This window comes from Mercenaria mercenaria, chromosome 10, assembly GCF_021730395.1.
Source record: "Mercenaria mercenaria strain notata chromosome 10, MADL_Memer_1, whole genome shotgun sequence".
NCBI classification, from domain to species: Eukaryota; Metazoa; Mollusca; class Bivalvia; order Venerida; family Veneridae; genus Mercenaria; species Mercenaria mercenaria.
Genome location: NC_069370.1, coordinates 36,285,332 through 36,309,517, shown reverse-complemented (window position 1 = coordinate 36,309,517; position 24,186 = coordinate 36,285,332). Strand labels below are relative to the sequence as shown.

The following is a 24,186-nucleotide window of genomic DNA, read 5'->3' as shown; positions in this document are numbered from 1 at the left end:
GGCACCTAGGGTCTTCCTCCACCATCAAAGCTGGAAAGTCGCCATATGACCTATAATTGTGTCGGTGTGACGTTAAACCCAGCAAAATAAATAAATATCTTTTCTTACTGTATTTATTATTGAGAAATTATTACACGTTCTTGACTTTCTTTCCTTCCTGTGTTTATTATTGAGAAATTGTTACATGTTCTTGAGTTTCTTGTCTTGTTGTGTTTATTATTGAGAAATTATTACATGTTCTTGAACTTCTTGTCTTGCAATGTTTATTATTGTGAAATTGTTATATGGTCTTGGGTTTCTTTTCTTGCTGCGTTTATCATGGAGAAATTGTTACAAATTGTTCTTGAGTTTCTGTTCTTACTGTGTTTATTAGGGATAAATTGTTACATGTTCTTGAGTTTCTTTTCTTGCTGTGTTTATTATTGAGAAATTGTTACATGTTCTTGAGCTTCTTGTTATTTATTTATTTATTCATTTTGCTGGGTTTTACGTCGCACCGACTCAGTTATAGGTCATATGACGACTTTCCAGCTTTTAATGGTGGAGGAAGACCCCAGGTGCCCCTCCGTGCATTATTTCATTACGAGCGGGCACCTGGGTAAAACCACCGACCTTCCGTAAGCCAGCTGGATGGGTTCCTCACATGAAGAATTCAACGCCCCGAGTGAGGCTCGAACCCACATTGATGAGGGGCAAGTGATTTGAAGTCAGCGACCTTAACCACTCGGCCACGGAGGCCCCTCTTGAGCTTCTTGTCTTGCTGTGTTTATTACTGAGAAACTGTTACATGCTCTTGAGCTTCTTGTCTTGCAGTGTTTATTATTGTGAAATTATCATATGCTCATATGCTCTTGAGCTTCTTTTCATGCTGCGTTTATCATGGAGAAATTGTTACATGTTCTTGAGTTTCTTTTCTTGCTGTGTTTATTATTGAGAAATTGTTACATGTTCTTGAGTTTCTTTTCTTGCTGTGTTTATTATTGAGAAATTGTTACATGTTCTTGAGCTTCTTGTCTTGCAGTGTTTATTATTGTGAAATTATTATATGCCCTTGAGTTTCTTTTCATGCTGCGTTTATCATGAAGAAATTGTTACATGTTCTTGAGTTTCTGTTCTTGCTGTGTTTATTAGGGATAAATTGTTACATGTTCTTGAGTTTCTTTTCTTACTGCATTTATTATTGAAAAACTGTGATTTGAAGTCAGCGACCTTAACCACTCGGCCACGGAGGCCCCTCTTGAGCTTCTTGTCTTGCTGTGTTTATTATTGAGAAACTGTTACATGTTCTTGAGCTTCTTGTCTTGCAGTGTTTATTATTGTGAAATTATTATATGCTCATATGCTCTTGAGTTTCTTTTCTTGCTGTAAGTATTATTGAGAAATTGTTACACGTTCTTGACTTTCTTTTCTTGCTGTGTTTATTACTGAGAAATTGTTACATGTTCTTGAGTTTCTGTTCTTGCTGTGTTTACTATTGTGAAATTTATACGTTCTTGAGTTTCTGTTCTTGGTTTGACTACTATCGAGAAATTGTTACATGCTCTTGAGTTTCTTTTCCTTCTGTGTTTATTATTTAGAAATTGTTGCATGTCCTTGAGTTTCAGTTCTTGCTGTGTTCAATATGGATAAATTGTTACATGTTCTTGAGCTTCTTTTCCTGCTGTTTTTATTATGGATAAGTTGTTTAATGTTCTTCAGCTTTTCTTGCTGTTTTTATTACAGAGAAATTGTTACATGTTCTTGAGTTTCTTTTCTTACTGTTTTTATTATTGAGAAATTATTATATGTTCTTGAGTTTCTGTTTTTGTTGTGTTTACTATTGAGAAATTATTACATGTTTTTAGTTTCTTTTCTTGATGTGTTTATTATTAAGAAATTGTTACATTTTCTTGACATTCTTTTCTGGCTGTGTTTATTACTGAGTAATCGTTGCATGTTTTTGAGTTTCTTTTCCTGCTGTGTTTATTATTGAGAAACTGTTACATGGTCTTGACTTTCTTTCCTGCTGTGTTTATTATTGAGAATCTGTTACATGTTCTTGAGATTCTTTTCTTGCTGTATTTATTATTGCGCACGTTCTATAGTTTCTGTTCTTGGTTTGTCTATTATTGAGAAATTGCTACATATTCTTCAGTTTTTTTCTTTCTTGAGAAACTGTTACATGCTTTTGAGTTCTTTTCTTGCTGTCTTTATTATCAATAAATTGTTACATGTTTTTGGAATGTCTGTAATTGAGAAATGGTTACATTTTCATTTCTTTCTGTGTTTATTGTTGGGAAATTGTTATATTTTCTCGACTTGCTGTGTTTATTATCAAGAATTTGTTACATGTTTTTGGTATGTCTGTAACTGAGACATTGTTACATGTTCTGGAGTCTCTTTTCTTTCTGTGTTTATTATTGGGAAATTGTTACATATTCTTGAGCTTCTTTTCTTGCTGCATTTTAAGGCACAATTTAGGTAATATATTCTTCAAGCTTTTAATGATACCAGAAGACTCTAATTACCCTTCCTTGCAGTATTACAGGCACGAATGGGCATCTGGGTAGAACCACCGACCTTCCATAACATGAAAGATTCATCATCTCAAGAGTGGAGTGAACCAACAGAGGTGAAGTAACCAATTCGAAGTCAGCGTCCTTAACCACCCGGCTACGAAGTCACCCTTCTAGAGTTTGTATTGTGCACACACAAATTTATGCGATGTCAGTGTATCTTACTAGAATGTAGCTGGTTTGAGGAACTAATACAAAATGAAAAAGGGCCTAGTAGCTTGAATTTTGACCAGTTATATAACATGTTTGTAACAAATGTCTCTTACAGAATAAGAACATACATGCATGTATCTAGCGAGGAATATCACAAAAAGAATGCCCCTACATGTATTTTCATTGTGAAATGATAAATGCTAAAACATGATTACCTGTCATGAAAAACAAATCGATATGCTTAGATTGTTTGTCAGTTGGTCAGATATAATATTCTTATTGTAACTTGTTATTCAAGAATTTGGAAGTTGATAAAATGGATGACGTTACGTTGGTATGTTTAGGACATGCATTTATTCTTTTATGATTAAATTATCTCGTGCGCACGACATCTTATCTCGAGCGCATCGAGCCCACAACATCTTATCTCAAGATAAGATGTCGTGCGCACGAGATAAGATGTCGAACGCCTGATATAAGATGTCGTGCGCACGAGATAAGATGCCGATGGCTCGGGACATGATGTCGTGCGCACGAGATAAGATGCCGTGCGTACGAGATAAGATGTCGTGCGCACGAGATAAGATGCCGTGCGTACGAGATAAGATGTCGTGCGCACGAGATAATTTAATCTTAAAAAAATAAATGCATGTCCTAAATGATATTCAGATATGTTAGAAATTATGTTTGATGCTGACGCCGATAATATTATTAAATACTATAGAATCCAGCATAATAAGTGTACCATTTCAAGTCAACACAGTAATGATCAAAAGGAGTTCCATAGCTCTATACTTCTGTGAAAGTTTTACAAGTAAAATGCTGTACGCGGTAATTAAAAATGTGTATACAAAGTAAAAACATAGAGTCAAATTGGATCAATATTTAAATTAATTTAGTTAGATTATTTGCCAACAAAAAAGTTATTACACGAACAAATGTTACATTTGCCTTCTTGCGTATGTTTCTTGCCTTCGTGCGTTTGTTTCTTCACCAAGAACAATATTCAGGCACATATACATACTTGCCCTGTTACAAAATAATTGAACTAGAAACATGATATGTTCAAAAACATGTGTCCTATTACACATGTATGCCCTGTTACAAAACAGTTGAATAAAAAACATCAAATATATAACAAAAACAAGAAATCGTGTTCGTATTATAACTCAAACGGAAAGGTACAGTGAATTTATTTTGCTGATACAAGTACATACTTATTATGCTAATACAACAAACAAGAAAAAAATTGTATACGAAATTGTTTCGTCTAATGAATATTAACGTTACCAACACAGTTTGTTTATTAGCTGAACAGACAACATTCCATGTATAACATGTAATCATTTCGTTAGATAGTCCTAGAATGTCTATTAACTTATATTAAAATATTGAATATATTAAAGATCTTTTGCTTTATAATATCAGTAATTTACGTTACTACTTCTTGATTTTTGTTTATTCTAAAATAAAAATAGTACCTTAGCGAAATACTCTAACTGTCAAAAAACGAAGTCATTAGATTTTTGTTTGTTTGTTTGTTTGTTTTTTTTTTTTTTTTTTTTTTTTTTGTTAGATTTAACGTCGCACCGACACATGATAGGTCATATTGCGACTTTCCAGCTTTAATGGTGGAGGAAGACCCCAGCTGCCCCTCCGTGCATTATTTCATCACGAGCGGGCACCTGGGTAGAACCACAGACCTTCCGTAAGCCAGCTGGATGGCGAAGTCATTAGATAATGCATTTGTACATCGAATTCAGATATTAATGAAACAGTTTAACCGAGTCATATTGTTAAAATACTGTATCAACTAATCAAAGTAACGTAAATAAAAATAATTCTGTCTCCTCATAATACCTAAAGTTTAGATGCAAATTTCTTGGATAAAGTTATTCGTATAATTTTAATGTTAATTTGCAAAATAACATATCGCAAAAAGTGATTTATCGTAAAATAGAACCATTTTAGCCAGTGTTTTAGCACTAAATCAACTACCAAGTTCCAACCACGCGCCGTTTGGGTTTTCCTTCTATTTCTATGTGACCGCATCACACAAATATTCTGGACGTGTAAAATTTATTTTTATAATCTTGGTATTGTGTGAGCAACTGAGGACTACTCTTTTAAACAACAAAAACAAAACCAAGCAGCAACAGATTCTAGAATAATCATGAACTTTATATTCACATTCGAAATATTCGGAATCACTCCGCTCTAGGGAAAGGGTTAGGGTTTAGGGTTGAAACTGGTCCCACCCTGGGGAAACTTAGTTTTACATAGAGTTGTATAGGGAAAACCTTTAAAAATCTACTTGTCTTAACCACAATGCACAGGGCTTAGATATTTGGCATGTAGCATTATCCAGTGGACCTCTACCAACATTGTTCAAATCATGACCGGTCTATGCAAATAAAATGTTGATTCTACAGGTGTATCGGTTGAAATACCACTCAATAAGCACTGGCTATCAGTCCTTTCAGGACTTTGATTTTAGTCCGGATACGAAGGAATTATACCAATACGCACTTGGACGACAATGATTTTATTCAGCTAACTACATTGTTTCAGATATATTATTTCAAATTCTGATTACTATGTTTTTCCTTGACTACATCTATCAAATAACTGTCGTTTTGTATGGCCACGCCTGTACGACTTTTGACGCGAAGACGTAATAATTGTGACGTACAAATAGTGATTTTGTTGCATAATGTCGTCACAATTTCCTATTTCTTTGTTTAAATAGGAAAACAAATTGGTTCGTTTCAGAAAGGTATTATAAGCAAATGATTAATTGCATATTGAGAAACAGCTGATGTAATGGCCCAGTGGTAATACAGCACTATCATACTACAAAACCAAGAGCCGTGAGTTCCAGCCCCCGTTCCTTCAACTTAGAATTACTAATATTGGGATAAGAGTCTTGTGTACAGGTGCTTTGCACGAACTGGACCGTTTTCTGTATCTTGTGCAATCCTCCCACTAAAATTACGTATAGCTTTTATTTTTTTACTGTCTTCTGGATTGGCGACTATAAATTAGACACCAGAATATATCGAGAAAATATGTTATAGTTTTAGAAATACAATAGCATGTTACTAACAGCACTTATAGTGCTTGAAATACCTCTCTCCTTAGTTGTATTTGTTGACTTCAAGCGTTGATTATCATAGTTCCAAAACAATGAGGACTTTCTGGGATTTATTTCGAAAAAAAAAATGTCTGTGTAAATTATATATTTTGGCAATCTGTGTAAATCAGCAAAGTATTGATATTCCATATTTTCAAAAGAAAAAAAACCAAACAACTCCCTACACCTAAAACTGTAACATACCATTCCAGCCCAACCTATCCATAAAATTTTCCCAGCAACATTAAATCTTGACAATAAACATCGTGTAAAATCTCTATGTCCTCTCAAATAGTTTTTTTTTTCCTTTACATGCTTTTACTTCTGAGCAAAATTCCTTTCAAGAAGTTAAAAGGAGCGGAAGTGAGTGCAAAGCATGTGCTAGATCCCCGGCTCAAATTTGGAAGCGGATTCGCTGGTCCGTGCTTTTACGCCTATGTTCAGTACTTATTAAAGCCTTTGAAGTGTGACACTTCTTTGATCATGGGCAATATCTCAAACCTAATTGTTTTATTTCATCATATATACTCAGTAGACCATAAGTTTCATTTTAGTTATTTACAACTGTGAAAAATTTCATTAAAATTTCATTAAAATTGACATTTTAGAAAATATTGTATTCGCAGTTGTGATTTCCCCATAGACTTTGAGGTGTCATCAAGCTCACTGCCTTATCTTTTTTCTTACTATGAAGTTTTGAAAAACGTGTGAAAAAAATTCGGGCACTATATATATTAATATATATACTGCCAACATACAGTAGGTCTACTTACAGAAATGTAAAAAAAATGTGTGTACCATTAGCGCGCGGGATAAAATCAAATTTCTGCGCGCGTCTACTTTTATTGTACCCCGCGGGCGCCCCAATTACACAGGTAAACAATCGAGCCGCAAAGCATTGTAGGATAGATTTGAGTCATGGCGGATGTGAGATAGGAAGTTTTCGTTTATTCCGTGACTCAAGAGATTTTTTACTTTCATGCCATACTGCAACATTCAAAGATGGATTCTTTACATTTAATGTATTCGTTTTTATTTGTGATTTTAATTTTGTTTAAAGGTAAGTCAAATTTACATACCATTTTTAAATTGAACACCTTGGCTAGTTTTACGGTGACACACTTTTTTGAAGTTGACAGATCCAATTTGAAAGTAGTATAAAGGTGTGTCATCCGGTCACGTTTCTATATACAGTAGGTTTTAAAAAAGAGTATGACATTTATACAATTATTTTTTTGCATGTAGTTCTAGATCTATATAAATTTTAATCGTTTTGTTGTGTTCCGTTATCATATAAAAAGTTACACAGTACCGTTTAATAAATTGCCCCGAGGCCCTGGTATAGGGTAATCAGAGTTGGAGCGATAATTAGTGTCTGGTATGGGGTAGACAATACAAACACATAGAACAAAGTAGACATTTAGATAAGACTTCTGATAAAAAAATGTCTGGAGGCTAGAATGCCTGTTTTATGTCATGAAAGATCTAAACATGTATGTTATTAACTTCTTCATACAAATAATGCACCAATGATGAAGACAGTGAGTGCTGTTAATTTAGAGTCTGAATCTTTTAGGAGTCTCTTCTGGAGTCTTATTGATAGAATTGCAGGCTAACTGGTTAGAAGTACATGTACAGTATATAGAATGTCCGTAAAAATATCAGCAATTAAAAAAACTCAGCTGTTCGGTAAAGGCTATAACATCGGCTGCAGTGTCAGTACAAGGAACACCGCTGACGCGTCTACAGGAGTCTAAATAATACATAGTACCAAGCTTGGCCACAATATATTACTCTCGCGCGCTGTAAGAGACTGTTTTAAACTACAGGGATATACACAAAAAATGCATGTGAATATGGGTGATTTCTACTTTGACTAGTCACCCTGTGCCCTCAACCCCCTTTAAGTTCGTACTTTAATTTATAATGTTGCGAAATGTTAACAGTATGCAATCCATATTTACTACAGAATTTGTGGAATTTTACAATTAACCTTATTAAATGTCAAATGTATGATTTAAGTGACAGTTTTAACATGAAGGAAGCGCATTTAAACCTATCTTTGTAGATGTGTTCTAGTGCTTGGCACTTAATTGATTTAATTAAAATAGGTCTGTTTGGACAATTAAAAAGGTTCTAAAGTTAATGTGGAACATGTCCAGAGGCCCTGAGCTGTTGTTGCTTTATTGCAATTTAACTTTAAGGTCATATTCTCTTTTACTTGGTACTTTATAGATCAGTTTTAAATATGACATTATGTAGTTGTTTTTTACTACCGGTACATTGGAAGTGGATACCTCAATCCACCAGAAACTGTATGGAGGCATTGAGGATCTGCAGCAAACCACAAGTTTCATCGAGGCTACTGGTCTCACAGTGTAGTCGCGAAGAAGAAGAAGGAAGTGGAGGCCTTGAAAAACATTTGAAATTTCAACTTTTAAGTAATTTCTCTTTGCTGTGGGAAAATCTTTGTGTATCAGGATCATTTCCATTTCTAATAGAAAAGATGTGATGTATTTCAGGAACTGTCAGAAAAAATCTCCAAAAGTCTAGTAATTTCATGCCACCTGTTGTGAATATTTACATTATAAATGTAGGAATAAAGTCTGCAGCCATTCTTGTTCCCAGAGCTTAGAGAAATACAAACCAGATGCCAGGCTGACATTATCTTAACTTTCTGTGTGGGGAAATGCTGATTTAAAGTTCCTGCATTATAAAATGACTAGCAAGCCAGAATGATTTGTTTAGGTGTGTCACTTTTGCACATTGAAAAAGACATTCATTTCCCCTGTATTGAAAATGTTAGCACTCAGATAATGCTGCATGTATGTTCAATAATTAAGCCTCATTTTGAATTAAAATGCTTCAATCTTTTATATGTACTAAGCTACTTGGATCTTTTTCAAGAAATCAGGAACCTTTCTTGTTCAAATTTTGCTTTTTATACAAGATGTATTGGGATAATTGCAGAGCAAGAACCTGATTCTTCAGAAAGGATGATATTTAAAAGTTCTGTAAATAACCAGATAAACTACAACAAACTTTATTCTTTCTTGATGTAAAAAGATCAATGAAATTTGTAAAAATGTACACAAATGGGAGATTAAAAACTAAAAATTGAAAGCTTTGTAACTTAACTTGTTGAAAACAGATTTGAAATGCTTTAAATACTGACAAATGCAGAATAATCAACAAAGAAATGTTTGTGTTGGCAGCTGCAATGTAAATAATGGGAACTGAATGTCATATATGGTAGGTTTTGTCAAAACATGCAATATTCTGTGTTAAATGGTAAAATAAATCCTGGTTTTTGCAATATAAATAATAGAGGCTGTAAAGATGAGATGAAAGGGAAGTGGTCCATTTCACTTTGATGGTTTATTTGTCTGGTATGTCTTCACATGACTGTCTACTGCTTTCTATGCCTAGGTAATTTTCCTCCTTTAAAATTCATTGCTTATTGATAGGTAATACTGAAATCATTTTATACTTTTGGTTAACTTGAGGGTAGCAAAACTTAAGAAATTAATGTAATGAAAATGACTAACTGTTGCAGTAATATTAAAGTAAAGTACTTTTAGAAATAGGGGAGTATATATATACGCAAGTCACAGAGTTTTATTATCTTCCAAGCTTTAAGGATATACTAAGCTGATCCATTAGTTTTAGTAAATACTGAAAATACGTAAATATCATACCCTATTTATTTGGGGTACTAATAGCAGGCCTAACACTCATTTGTTTTGAAAAAAGACTAACAGTTTTTTTAATGGTCAGTACAAAGCCATATAGACTAGCCACTACACTGATAATAAAGAATTTGTCACAAATTTTCAACTTTTTGTATTTTTTTAATATTTTGTTTTATGTAGTAGTGACAAATGCCTGTATTTTAGAGATTTTCTCAGAGAACTGATTGTAATATTACCATACTATGATATTGGACATTATGATGAGATAAGTTTAAAGATAAGTTTATTCATTCAATTCTAATAGGCTGGACACAAACAGACACATATGAGATAGACTGGCTATATTCACAATTTTACAAATAGAATTTAAAAAAATAATATGTCATAGTCTAGGAGCTAGTCTAAAAGCCATTATACATTTATTAAATGTATTCTATTTTTAGCTTAGCACACAATATACTCACAGTTTTTACATACAAACATATAATTTCTTCTATGTTTACATAGTCTACTGTGTAATAATTATTCATTTTTTTTTTAAATTTGAAATTTTGGCATAATGTAACTTTAATATAGCACATAAACAAGTTTAAATCCACCTAATAATGTTTTGAAAACAACCAATCTTTGTATGTTTTATAGTACTATTAAATTCAGGTTTTTAGATTGAATTTGTAAAGTTGTAGATTAAAGTTTAAGTTGACTACATTCAGGGTTGTTATTTGTATAAAAGGAAGCCATTTAAATGGAAAACTGCTTCATAATCGTAGGGTAGATATAGTGGTAGCATTATATTAATGTAAATAAACAGATCTCTCCATGCCTATTAGACCATGGTCCATGCAATTTATCATTCAATGATTTGAAAGCCTGCACTTTGTCAAAGTGTTTAGGTAGATGTCAGTGACTATTGTACATGCTGTCAATGTATTTACATTATTAATAAATGCATTGATGACGTACATAATTAATTACGTTAATAAACCATCCTGCAATGTGCAGTTTTATCGATTTCTTCCCTCGCAGTGATAAAAGGCCTTTCATTTCATAAATAGAAATAGATAACATTAAGTGCTATGAAAAAGTGGCATTGTTGTGTGCCATACAGGTGCATTGTCAGTGGTTTCATGTGTCCCATAATGATTTAACACCTGCCTATGATAGCATGCAAATTACCTTACTTAATTAATGGCAAGATATATCTTAATTGTTATAGTGTGAAAAGCGCCTCGGTAGAGCCCCACGCTATAAGTGTGGGAGGTCATGGGTTACCTCCTTTGCAGCATCATATCAAAGCCTTGAAACTATCTGAATTCATTTCTGAATCTTTCAGATACAGTTCAGACAAGTTCAGAAAAATTCAGAAATGTTCAGAAAGATTCAGACTGCTAAAAATTGTTCAGTCAGGGTTCAGTCTACATTCAGACATGTTTCAGAAATATTCAGAAAAGTAATTTCATTAATTTTAAGCACCAAGTAGTAACTACAGTAGTAGTTTCTTCGCTTGGTGCTCAGCATTTTACTAGAACTTCAAGATTGAATTCCAGTTCAAACTGACCATCTGTATTGAATAGTTATTGACTTGAAATTAAATTTAGGCAGCACTATAAAGTTCAGTATTGTGCTACAAGCAGACACAATTGTTTGTACAACTGAAAACTTGTTGCAAACATACACATACACACACAAAAGTGTTGAAACTTACAAGAAGTTGAGATAAGTATATACTAAGCTATGACATTTTAATTTGTACACCACTTGCAGGGCCTCATGTCCTGTGTAAAGATAATTACTGGGTTGTTGTATTTATCTGGTAATTTGTTTTTTATCTGAAGAAAACACAATTAACCTATCTATGTAAATGTGTATAGGTGCTTGACACCGGACTGTTAGTTTTAACAATTTGATCATTTTAATTAAAAAAGTCAATTTACATTTGTATTTGGAATATATTCAGATGCCTAGAGGTGTACTTTTAATGTTATTTGGGTCATATACTTCGCCATACATCTGTCTTGTTTATGTGCCATATTTCTTTCAGTTTAATGTTCATGGATAAGAAAAAATTTTATGAAAATTCTAAATCAAAGCTTATGTCTTTGAAAAAGGGAAGTAATTCATGAAACTGAATGTTTTCATAGTGAGATCGTGCAGGAAATTGCAAACTTTTAAATAGGATATATATGACCTTTCATCTACATAATCTGACATATTCCCCATTTCCATCAATGGCTATAATCATAGATGTAGACTTAAGATCAGCATATAATCAATTTGTAGTTATATTAACTGTGCTTTTTAAATTATGACATTTTGCTGTTTTCTATAGCTGCAGCATGCACATTCTTGTATAGTTTCATTAAAATCTTCACTAAATTAACATTGACAGAGCTGAAGAAAATTTCGTGTTTTAAAGTCTTAACTTTTTTTTTTTTACAGATGATTCGGAGCAAGGAAGGCTTTGTTTCGCTTGACCCAGTTATAAGGGGCTAGGTTAAATTTCCTTGACTTGAAATAACAATTACCATAACATAAATCAATAAGGTTCCTGGATCAGGAAGACTTCCTTAAAAATTTGATATTATTTTAACTTTCTGAAACAGGTTCTTGTCAATTTGAGCCATATAATTTACAATTTTGACAGTTCAACTTCACTTTATACCCTCAAGCCAGAACACGCTTGATAGTAACATTTATTGATGACCATGTGACAAATTATACTGGTTTTTAAGTGCCCATTTTCAGTTTCTCAATATTGCAGTTTAAAAATTTATGATAGGTAATGTCATAAATGTTATCTTGAATGAGAAATGTTTTTGTCTTAAGCTCATTTGAGAAGTACTTTGTGGAGCAGATCATCAGCCAGTCACTGATAATATTCTCATGAGAGACAATCACAGGCAGCCATATAGTATCTGACAAACTGATAGAAAAAATATATACCAATACTAAAATATGAACAAAAAAAGAAAGATATATAGAATATTTCCCTTCCTGCATTAGATAATTTAGATAATCTATAAAACTAATACCTATAGATACCTGTCTATCTATCGATAAAAAGGGGGTTGTTGTATATTTTAACCGTATGGTTGATTTTAAGTAATTGGAGGGTGGGTGGGGTTAAACAAAAATGAAAAGCAAAATCAGTTTTTAACTTAAAATATATGTCATAATCATCAAAGCTGAGGAAACGTTGCAAGGTTCCTAAGGAAAAGTCTTCTCAACACCTGTAATGTACATAAAGTTAGGCACTTAAGTTCTTTGTCATTCATTTGCCAGGTGTGAAGGATATGTTTGTTTTGCCATTTCTATCTTAATGGTAATGCAATGTACAGAAATATTGTGTCATTTGTTTGAAATCTGTTTGAGTCTTTTAAATACAGAAATTTTACACACATAATGTATTGAGCTTAAAGCAGTACGTGAAGTGCCTGACATGCGTAATTATCATGACCTTAAAAACATAAATTGTGAACTCGCTTTAAACGCTTATGAACAGCAATAGTATTAGAAATGTCCATGTTTTGCAACAAGGTCATTGTCACCAATTTAGAATGTATATTCAAAGTAAATAGATAGGAAGAAATGTGTTCAGACCCCTCCCAGTGTGTGGTGTTGTATGACAGATAGGGCAATCACCATCAATAACAGAGAAATGACATAGTTTTCAAATGACACTGTGGCCATAACAAATGAGCGTAAAGATTTGGAGAGGTTCCTGTAATCTTGATCTGTTAGTACATTTTGTATCTTGTCTTTGTATGGCTTGTTAAGTTGAAAGATAAATTTGAACCTCATGGGGTAAATAATAAACCTTGTGGGGTATATTATATGTATACTATTTTTAGACATTTTTTTATGTAATTTGTATCAAGTTTTTGAAACCCGGAATATTATTATTAAAGATAAAGTATATCGATATAAACTTTGCAGTTAGTCGGCAAAATTAAAAGGAAAAGAGATGCAATGTAGATAACCCATGAAAACTTTACACAGCAAGCTCGGACACACCCAGACTGTAATGTAATATTAGCTGTTTTAATTGTAATAGAATGGGAGTGTGCTAGTATAGCTATTTATCCATCAGAAATAGGGAAAATTTCATATAGCTGTTAGAAGCAAGATTAATTATAGTCTTGGAACAAGCAATTATAGTGATTTCTGCGATGTCTAATTTTCAAGACCTGTAAGATGTTAGAATGCGTTGGGCAAGTCCTCTGATATAATGATATAACATATTTTTAGCTGAAAATACATAAATCAGGCAACTTTACTTGTGTATTTTGAAATGTCAGTGTATGCATTCATATTAAATCAAATTGTTTAAAGATTATTGAAAATGTTAAAGGCTAACAGACCATCTCCCAAGGCATAGTGCATTATTACCTTGGTAAGTGCATTTATATAAGGAAACAGTTATCCAGTTTTTGCACTGAGATGTCAATATGGACACCATTTATAATGGCCCTTTGAAAATATCTTAGACAGATTCAAGCACAATTATGCTATTGGTCAATTTCAAAAAGAAAAGAGCCAATCAGTTGCTGCCGTTACAGCTCAGATTTATAACAAACCTTATCTTTAAAAAATTGGTATAGATTCAAACACTAAAAAGTGTGCTTTTTTAACCTTTTAACCCTTACCATGCTGGACAGGATCGGTTCTGCCTTTGTGACCAGTGTAGATCATGATCAGCCTGCACATCCATGCAGTCTGATCATGATCTGCATTGTTCACTTTTCAGTCAGCATCTTTTTGGTAAGCACCCATTTTTAACAGTTAATGGTACTGTCCAAATTGGAAGATGGACAAGTTCATTGTAGAAATTTAGCAGGGTAAGGGTTAATAGCAAGTATTATGCCTCTTTTTCTTCAGCCTGTTTGGCCTTAAAAAATCTTTACGTCTATTACTTTTACCATATTTGTGTAAATGGACATTTGGCACTGGTCACAGTATTTCTGTTTGCATTGCAATCAAGAAGTGTTTATATTTTCCATAAAGCTCTAAATCCATTCTCTATTTCAGTTTCTAATGTGTTTATCTTACTGAGATTAGACTTTGATAAATGCCCTTATTTATCAATTTCCACTTGGAGAACTTTGTTGACATGCTAGAGTTGTCATAATTCACAACTATGGTTTGTTTTCTCCTCCAGCTGAAATAACTCCTTCTTCAAGTTATAATGGTATTATATGTAATTAAGATATTTGAAATTCTTCTCCAGTTCTTCTCAGTTCAGTTATTTTCGGGTAATTGATATAATGTCCAAAGAAGAATTATCCCTTTTTTTCGGTTTCAAAATTGGGTTTGGTAATAATTATATCCTGAACCAATTTATTATAATAGTTCTTCTACAGTTATTTGCATTGTGTTTTTTTTGTTTTTTTTTTTTCATTAATATTAAACAGTCACGATACATACCATCCTTTTATTTATACATGTTTTACAAAAAAAATTGGTATCAAATTTCTTTATAAGTCATTTCACAGTAATGCAAGAGATAATGCATAATTTCTGATGGTGACAAATAACAGCAGGCATTTAACATAACTAGTGTTTGTTTATACCTGCTTACAGAAGTTGCCGACATTAAATTTTATTATATACAGTGAAAAAATAATCTTGGCTCCTGTAGAAGTTTTTATGGTCCCCAGCTTGTATTGATGCATTCAGCTTCCATATGGATTTAGGCATATATGATCATGCTCGGCTCAAGCAGTGTCCTCAGGTGATCCAAGCATGTCAGAATCCATTGAGCAGAACATAATTTGCAGATCACAGCCAGACTTATTAAAAGGTTAAGGACAAATTTAAACCTTAGACAAAAGGTTGGCAATAAAGCAGAATGAGATACCACCTATCTACAAATGAAAGTACCTTTGAAAAATTATACTATGATTTGTGTTAATAATTCTAATACTTATGATCATAATAATAGATGTTGTAACTCGTATTATTGTATGACTTGTATTCATACGTAGAGGGAACTATCATTTTAAAAGTTTTTCTTATGTGACTATAATAAGCGCCCATGTTATAATTTTGTCATTAGCTTATCTGATTTTTTGAGAGAAAAAAGATGAGTTATTGTCATCACTTGATCGGCGTCGGCGTTGCCTGGTTAAGTTTTGTGTTTAGGTCAGCTTTTCTACTAAACTATCAAAGCTATTGCTTTAAAACTTGTAACATTTGTTCACCATCAGTAGCTGACTCTGTACAGCAAGAAACATAACTCCATCCTGCTTTTTGAAAGAATTATGGCCCCTATTGGACTTAGAAAATATCAGATTTCTTGGTTAAGTTTTGCATTTAGGCCTTAAAAAAATAGTTTGTTTCCGGTAACATGCTCCAAAAAATTAGGGTAGGTAGGTCGGAAATTTTTTTTTTTTTTGAATTTTTTTTTATTAAGGGAGACTTTTCGGAAATTATTTTTGTGTCAAAAAATGAATACAAATAAGGGGGTTATGCCTTTAGAGCATCAGGAAGTTGATTTTTAATATCACTGACCATTTTTAAAGCATAAAAAGTGCAGTTTAGCAACTTTTTGTCAAAAAGTTGAAAAAATTATTCTCCAAGGCCATAAAAACATTTGGAAGTTGGCAGTTACTTGCGTAGAACAGGTTTGTACTGGTACAGAATCCAGGAACACTGGTTAGGTTAACTGCCCGCCGTTACATAACTGAAATACTGTTGAAAAATGGTGTTAAACCCAAAACAAACAAACAAAAAAATAAAAACATTTAGGTTGGGCCAAAAATTTAGGGTAGGTCGGAATACCGGAAACAAACAATTTTTTTTTACGCCTTAGATCAACTTTTCTCAAAGCTATATTGCTTTAAAACTTGGAGCATTATTTGCCATTCAAAGCTGACTCTGCACAGCAAGTACCATAACTCTACATTGCTTTTTGCAAGAATTATGGCCCCTTTTGGACTTAGAAAATCAGATTTCTTGGTTAACTTTTGTGTTTAGGTCAGCTTTTCTCCTAAATTATCAAAGTTATTGCTTTAAAACTTGCAACACTTGTTCACCATCAAAAGCTGCCTCTGTACAGCAAGAAACATAACTCCATCTTGCTTTTTGCAAGAATTATGGCCCCTTTTGGACTTATACAGAGACAAAAAAATCAGATGAGGCTGTGCTCTTGTTTATAATTTTGTGATTTATATTTTGTATGATATAGCCTATGATATGGTCTGTTAATGCTGTATATAATCATTAAACATGCTCCATTAATTTCCTTGATAATTAATATTTCATGGACAGATTAGATGACGGAAATCCTGGACTTTTTTTCTATCTTTGATCGCAGCATTTAGGTATTTCAGAATTCTTTTGAACCATGGGATAACTAAATCCAAGATCATAAATTATATATATGAAATGTAATATGTGGTAAAACAAGAAACTTACATTGATTCGATCTTTTGACATAGCACAATTGATTGATTGTTTTAAGATATATCTAGCTAATCTGGACATGATCAATACTCTGGCTTATAATCCCGTGAAATATTGCGGTCTCGGTGTCATAAACCTATTGTTGTAATGTGTAAATAAATGCAAATTGTTTATACTTTGGAATGAAAGGAATTTGACTTTAGTTTTGCTTGTAATGAAAATGTACATAGTATATAACTCAGAGGTCCTTTATACTGACTTTGAATTTGTATATATATTTTGCACTCTGATTGACATAAAAAGGGAGTTTTAAAGGCAGGAAGAACATCAGAATTAAAAAAAACAAAACAAAAAATCCCATTAAAATGGATAGCATGATATTAACCATACTAGTCAATATTATTAATTTATTAATTTTGATAGATATTACACAGATTCTGTCCATTTAGAAACTGTAAATTGCCATTTTGCCATAGACATTATTTTGGCATTATACCCTCCCCAATTCTATTCAACCCCTCAGCCCCACCCCCACCCCTAAAAAATTAAACATTTTGATTGAATATTGAGTAATTTTGTTTTCTGTTTCAGATGTGTCTTCACTAACAATAAGTGTTTCCCAGACTATGGACAAGGCTATCCTGGGAGATAATCCATTTACATTATCTTGCACCTACACTTTAGGATCACTTGAACAGTTTTTTTCTATAGAGTTACAGAGAAAAAGAGAATCTGATACAGACTTTACAACCATTGTGACTTTTCTAAATCCTTCCAGTCCCCTAAATGTGACTTACGCAGAATCATCTCTTGAGTCTAGGACAGTTGCTACTAAGCCAACTGAGGAAAGTAAAACTGCAACATTTGTGTTCAATACAATTGAATGTGATGATAAAGCGACATATAAATGGAAAGCATTTTATTTTGATGGTACCAACAAAAACGTTGAGAAGACTTCCACTTTTACAGTTAAAGGTAGGTGTTATATAGTTATTTTAATAATAGTTGATTCAAAATGTCAGAACAGAAATTTTAATTGAGTGTTTGTGTTCGTGATTTTAGTGGTTACTGTCCTGTCATGATGTTGGAGTGTACTTGTCCTGTCAGTGAGTGTACTTGTCCTGTCTTGATGTTGGAGTGTACTTGTCCTGTTGTGATGTTGGAATGTACTTGTCCTGTCGTGATGTTGGAGTGTACTTGTCATGTCGTGATGTTGGAGTGAACTTGTCCTGTCGTGATGTTGGAGTGTACTTTGCCTGTTTGGATGTTGGAGTGTACTTGGCCTTTCGTGATGTTGGAATGTACTTGTCCTGTCGTGATGTTGGAGTGTACTTGTCCCTGTCGTGATGTTGGAGTGTACTTGTCCTGTCGTGATGTTGGAGTGTACTTGTCCTGTGGTGATGTTGGAATGTACTTGGCCTGTGGTGATGTTGGAATGTACTTGGCCTGTCTTGATGTTGTAGTGTACTTGTCCTGTCATGATGTTGGAATGTACTTGGCCTGTCGTGATGTTGGAATGTCCTTGGCCTGTCGTGATGTTGGAGTGTACTTGGCCTGTTGTGGTGTCAATGTGTATTTCTCTTGTCGTGATGTTGGAATGTACTTGGCCTGTCGTGATGTTGATGTTGGAGTGTACTTGGCCTGTCGTGATGTTGAAGTGTACTTGGCCTGTTGTGGTGTCAATGTGTATTTGTCTCGTCGTGATGTTGATGTGTACTTAGCCTATCTTCTGTTTGGTAGAAGGTATTATTTTCTTTTGTAGTCAACACATTATTTGGGCAAGAGGAACATCGAAGTCTTTCATATGTACCAAGTACCAACTTAGAAGAAGGGGATGATGTAGTGTTTACATGTTCTGGAGATGTCGGCAACGAACCTGTTGGACATCTTGGCTGGTTCTATTACCTTGGCAACGACACATCTAATGCGATAAATGCGTCAAGCAAAGCAACCTCCACCGCACCAGTGTACGTGTCAAGCACTTGTAGTTATACACGGACCTCTACACTGCAGTTGAAAATGGTTAAAGAATTCAATGACATACTTGTGAGGTGCACTGTACAACAAGACAAGTATGACCAACATGGAGATGGACATGTGCAAACGGAAAATATTCCAGTGTATTGTAAGTATCATCCTTTTTATGACATTTTTTAAAGCTTGAAAAATTTGTTCACAATGTTTCATTTTAATTCAGTTTTTGGGACAAAAAAGGTCAACATGAAAATCCATATTAACTTGCCCCAGTTCTGAATATTTATTATAAATCAACAGGGTACCTGACCTGTAGCATCCTTGCATAGACCTCTTTAAATTTGTTCAACAGTTCCACTAGGCCCCTTTTAGTTAAAGATATTTTAACTTTTTTAGACCATTTCACCAGTTTGTTCAAAATGGTTATGCATTTTTGGGCAGTCACAGCAAAAATAAGAAAACAACTTTTAAAATAACTTCTTATGACATGCCGAAAAAATGTTCACCAAAGTAGGTCAGAAGCAAGGTCAGAAGATCGAGGTCCACTTCAAGTGAGTAACTTAGGCCATTTTAGGGTATCTTGTTTGATTTCATTGAATAAATTGAATAACTATACTTTTAAACCTTATATGTGATTAGCACTTATATAGTGTTTGACCTTAAGAGTATTTCGGCTGCAGAATTGAGAATAATGCTGTATGTTTATCCTAAGCAAAACATTCTCACTCCTGATCAGTACTGTTTAAATTTAAATAAAGAAGAATTAAAGTGACTTGCTGAAGATATTTCACTGCGAAAAATATGTGCATATATGGGAGTATACGGTCCAGTATATGTCTAATATACGAATATCATATAAAAGGTATCTTTCCTGAAAGTATGATCAAAACCTACGCCTTAAACATACTTTTGGACCATGACAAACCCTAACTTTGAATACTGACATAAACTGTTGAAACGTATTTATGCTAAGTATGAATGAACGGATCCATGTGAGAAAAACATGAACGTCAAATTAAAGAATATGTGATTCCCGTATATGGAATGTTTCCATATACGGGAAAAATGTTTCCGTATACGCCCGTATATTAGGAGTATACGGAATGCGTACACTCCCGTATATGGAACCATTTTCCGCAGTGTTTGTAGATTGTAATCTCTGTATTTTGTTGAAGATTCTCCGAAGATTACTGCCATAGAGGACCGTACTGTTGCCGAGGGCACAGAATTGCTGACATTGACTTGTAAGGCTGATGCTTACCCAGCACCATTTTATTCCTGGTTGTTACCTAACGGGACAGTGACCGATGGTCCAGGTTTAACACTCACAAGCTTGCAGATGGGAGACAATGGGACCTATACCTGTGTTGTTTACAATACATTCAAGTCAAACAATCACACTGTGAATGAAACGGCTTACATCGATATCAGTAAGTATAGATAAAATACAGTTTGTCGAGGTGTAAAAACCCTTCAAGGGGAAGTAACTATGGAGTTGTACCTCTTGTTAATATAGAGTGTTGTTTATAGTAAGGATAAGTTAACAGTTTTGCTAGATGATTTTAAAAACAGAATTTATACTTTCAGTTTTACAAATTAGATATAGCGGGAAGAGTAGTGCTTTTAGATATAGCCATGCTCCGTATTTTGTTAGAAATGTATACACAGAAAAACACTCCTAGAATACTTTCGCCAGTCCAAACTAAAACACTAATCCGCTGAATAACAAGCAGTTTATTGCATTAATATGTGTGCTATTTCAAGGTATATGGCACTGACTATTCTCAATTTTCTATCATCTGTTTATATTTAAATTACAGAATTGTTAATTTTTTTGTAACTGTATTCATTTGCTTTTTCTGTAATTGTACTGATCAGTTTGTTCACATTGTGCTTTTATGTGTTTGCTGTCAAATGACTCTCGCATGGTTATTTGTTTGAGCCCCACGTACCATTTTTCCACAAGTCTTTGAAGCTAAGCATATTGTCAAAAAAATATGAATTTGAAATGATTTCTGTCTTTTAGAAAGCTAAAATGCCTTTTTTTTTATCAAAATTTTGTTACACAGTTTTGAAGCAATGAAATTTTGTAAATGCTATAAGCATCCCTATCATGTGACCTACTGTGTACCATGTGATGGTCATGTGACAATGGGTTCATGTGTGAACTTCAACATGTGACCTGGTTGTGTGATATATTTCCTACTGACAGAGAGACACTCACCTGAGAACCATTTCCATCATAAAACATTTCATCCCATAACATAATTCAATGCTAGATCTTATACACAGGACTTCAGCTTGACATTGTGAAAAAAAAGGTAACTATGTAAGGTTACAGAAAGTCTTCTTGACAAAACGGATACAGTTCCATTTGATATTTGATATTTTGTTAAGCTGAAGCCCTGAATTACAATATCTTTCTCAGTATTCCTTCCTCTTTCTGTAGTCTTTCCAAAAAAAATCAAAACTTTTTGAGATTTCTAGTAGATTCTAATTTATCGGATGCCAAAAAGTATACAATTTTATCATACAATTTGCCAACCTTTTTTAGTAACGGTGCATGTACGAGTGCCGCAATTGGGTTCCCTGTAAATCCCATATAACTATATGCACCTTTAGCTCCCAACCCTACCTACCGCTGAAAGAAAAGTATATTTCTATTAACACATCTATCCTTCTTTTGCATTATTATGTACTAACATTACTTAGTGGAACAGTTCCTTAGCTGCAGAGGGCAAAAACTACATTTGTTCGAAAATGATTAAAAAATGTTTTGAAATATGAAAATAAAGAAAACTTTGTATTGCAGACTGGCTAGTGTTAGATACTTCACTATAAACACTTATTGTAGTCATAAATGTTTGACTTGGCTATTGAGATTGCTCAAAAGGTCAAAACACAAGATTTTCAAATGGGGGGTTATTTCATTTTAACATCCTTCAAAAAAAAATTCCTGGTGATAGTGATGAAGGCTTTTGATTCATGTTGGGAAGTTTTCAGTTACTTGTTACCTAGAGAACAGGTTTTTAGTAATCCGTGAAGAGTGAAGAGTAAGACAATACTGTTTAAAACAGTCTATAATCCAATAATAAACTTCTATTAAGGACTGAAAATAGACTTTTTTTTAGTCTAGTCTAGCGTTGGAACCATCTTATAATCTTATTTGGAACTGTTTCCACTTTCCATTACTTGCAGACTAACAATAATATTTCATTATCATTATCATGAGACATACAAAAATGCCCAAGTCACAGTTTCTTCTGTCCAAATGCTGATTCTATTAAATATATAGGAAAGTGACATTTGATCATGATTTGGGCATTTTTATGCCCTCCTTCAAAGGAGGCGTATATTGTTTTGCAGATGTCAGTCTGTCTGTCGGTATGTAGACCAATCAGTTTCCGGATGATAAATCAAGAACGCTTGGGCCTAGGATCATGAAAGTTGATAGGGAGGTTGGTCATAACCAGCAGATGACCCCTATTGATTTTAAGATCAGTAGGTCAAAGGTCGAGGTCACAGTGACCCGTAACAGTTAAACAGTTTCTGGATAATAACTAAGAATGTTTAGGCCTAGGATCATGAAAGTTGATAGGGAGGTTGGTCATGACCAGCAGATGACCCTTATTGATTTTGAGGTCAGTAGGTCAAAGGTCATGGTCACAGTGACCCGTAACAGTTAAACATTTTCCAGATGATAACTCTTGGGTCTAGGAGCATGAAAGTTGAAAGGAAGGTTGGTCATGACCAGCACTTGATAGGGACCCTGATCATGATTCTAGATAGCTATTGATTTGAGGTCAGTAGGTCAAAGGTCTAAGGATCACAGTGACCCTGGAAATAAATGTTATCCATAGATAAACAAGAACTGTGGGTAGCCAGAGCTCACAGATGACCACTATTGATTTTGAGGTCAATAGGTCAAAGGTCAAGGTCACATTGACCTGGAACAGTTAAACCGTTTCTGGGCGATAACTTGAGAATGCTTGGGCCTAGGATCACGAAACTTAATAGGGAGGTTGACTATGACCAGCAGATGACCCCTTTTGATTTTGAGGTCAAAGGTCAAGATCACATTGATCCAGAACAATAGAACTTTTGTGTACAGTGACCAAATAATTTCTGTTCCTTGTGCAATTACTGAATGCAACAAGGGGGACATTTCGTGTTCTACGAGCTCTTGTTACTTCATGTTTTGTCTAGCTGTATACAACCAGGAAGATTTGGATACAATATTGTATGTTAACCTTTTAAATTAAAATGTTCAAAAAAAGAAGTTCTTTCCATAGTGGTACACCAATATAAGAAATTACTTATTTGTAGAGAGCAATTTAGTTCTGGTACAGAATTGAATATTCAGGAAGAACACTGGCTTAGAATGTTAAATGTCCGTTGTTGACCAGCCAGGGGTTTCATTAACCTTAAGCCTGCTGATGGCAAGTGATTTTTGCCTTTGCGACCAGTGTACATATAGCCGAAGATCAGCCTGCACGTATGTGCAGTCTGATCATGGCCTGCACTGTTTGCTATTTAGTCAGTACATTTTCAGTGAACATCCCTTTGAATAATAAATGGTACTGCCCAGATTGAACAATGGACCAGTCCATTTTAGAAATATAGCAGGGTAAAGGTTAAATTGTTGAAGTAAAATGTGGAAGTTGCAAAGTTGAAGTGGGGTCGGGGGTCCTCCCAATTATGACTTTATTTGGTACAGGTAAAGTAGCCCAGGCTTCAGACAGCAAAATCCCTGACCCATCTCCTCCAATGGCCTGTAACCTTAAGCCTGCTGACGGCAAGTGATTATACCTTTGCGACCAGTGCAGACCAAGAATCAAGATTTTGTTACATAAAGCTTAAATTATAAGTGTTCAACTTACATGAGGCTGACCATGGTCTGCACTGTTCGCTATTCAGTCAGTAAATTTTCAGTGGAATGATGGACCAGTCCATTTTAGAAATTTAACAGGCTAAAGGTCAGTTAAACCCATGCTGGCCAAGAATGGTTAATTTGAACAGGCAACTCTTCATTGTTTTTAAAAGAAAATAAATTATCTGAAGGCTCTGTGTAATATCCCCAGCTTTGATGGTTTTGTCTAATCTTCCTGACTTGTATCCAGTTACAAAATGTTACTGTATGTTTTTTGTATGCTAGTGCATGTCTTTACATTTTGAACAATTGTTCTGCACGTTTTATCTTAATGTTTGTAAACTTTCGTTATGTTTTTGTTACATAAAGCTTCAATTATATGCGTTTTAACTTGCATTATTGTAA

At 34.0% G+C, this 24,186-nt stretch overlaps 1 protein-coding gene across 5 annotated transcripts in view; it reads left to right on the top strand.

The window, feature by feature from the left end:
* Positions 1-6,735: 6,735 nt before the first annotated feature.
* LOC123559376 (cell adhesion molecule 1-like) overlaps positions 6,736-24,186 on the top strand; it is a 42,431-nt gene continuing 24,980 nt past the window's right edge. For 2 of the 5 annotated variants that reach the window (XM_053552764.1, XM_053552765.1), the window contains exons 1-4: positions 6,737-6,901; positions 17,529-17,912; positions 18,700-19,062; positions 20,087-20,341. In XM_053552764.1, coding sequence (XP_053408739.1) covers positions 6,844-6,901; positions 17,529-17,912; positions 18,700-19,062; positions 20,087-20,341 — 1,060 coding nt within the window. In that variant the 5' untranslated portion in view covers positions 6,737-6,843. Of the gene's footprint in view, positions 6,902-17,528; positions 17,913-18,699; positions 19,063-20,086; positions 20,342-24,186 lie in introns of all 5 variants that reach the window. The other 3 variants (XM_053552763.1, XM_053552761.1, XM_053552762.1) reach the window with 3 other exon arrangements.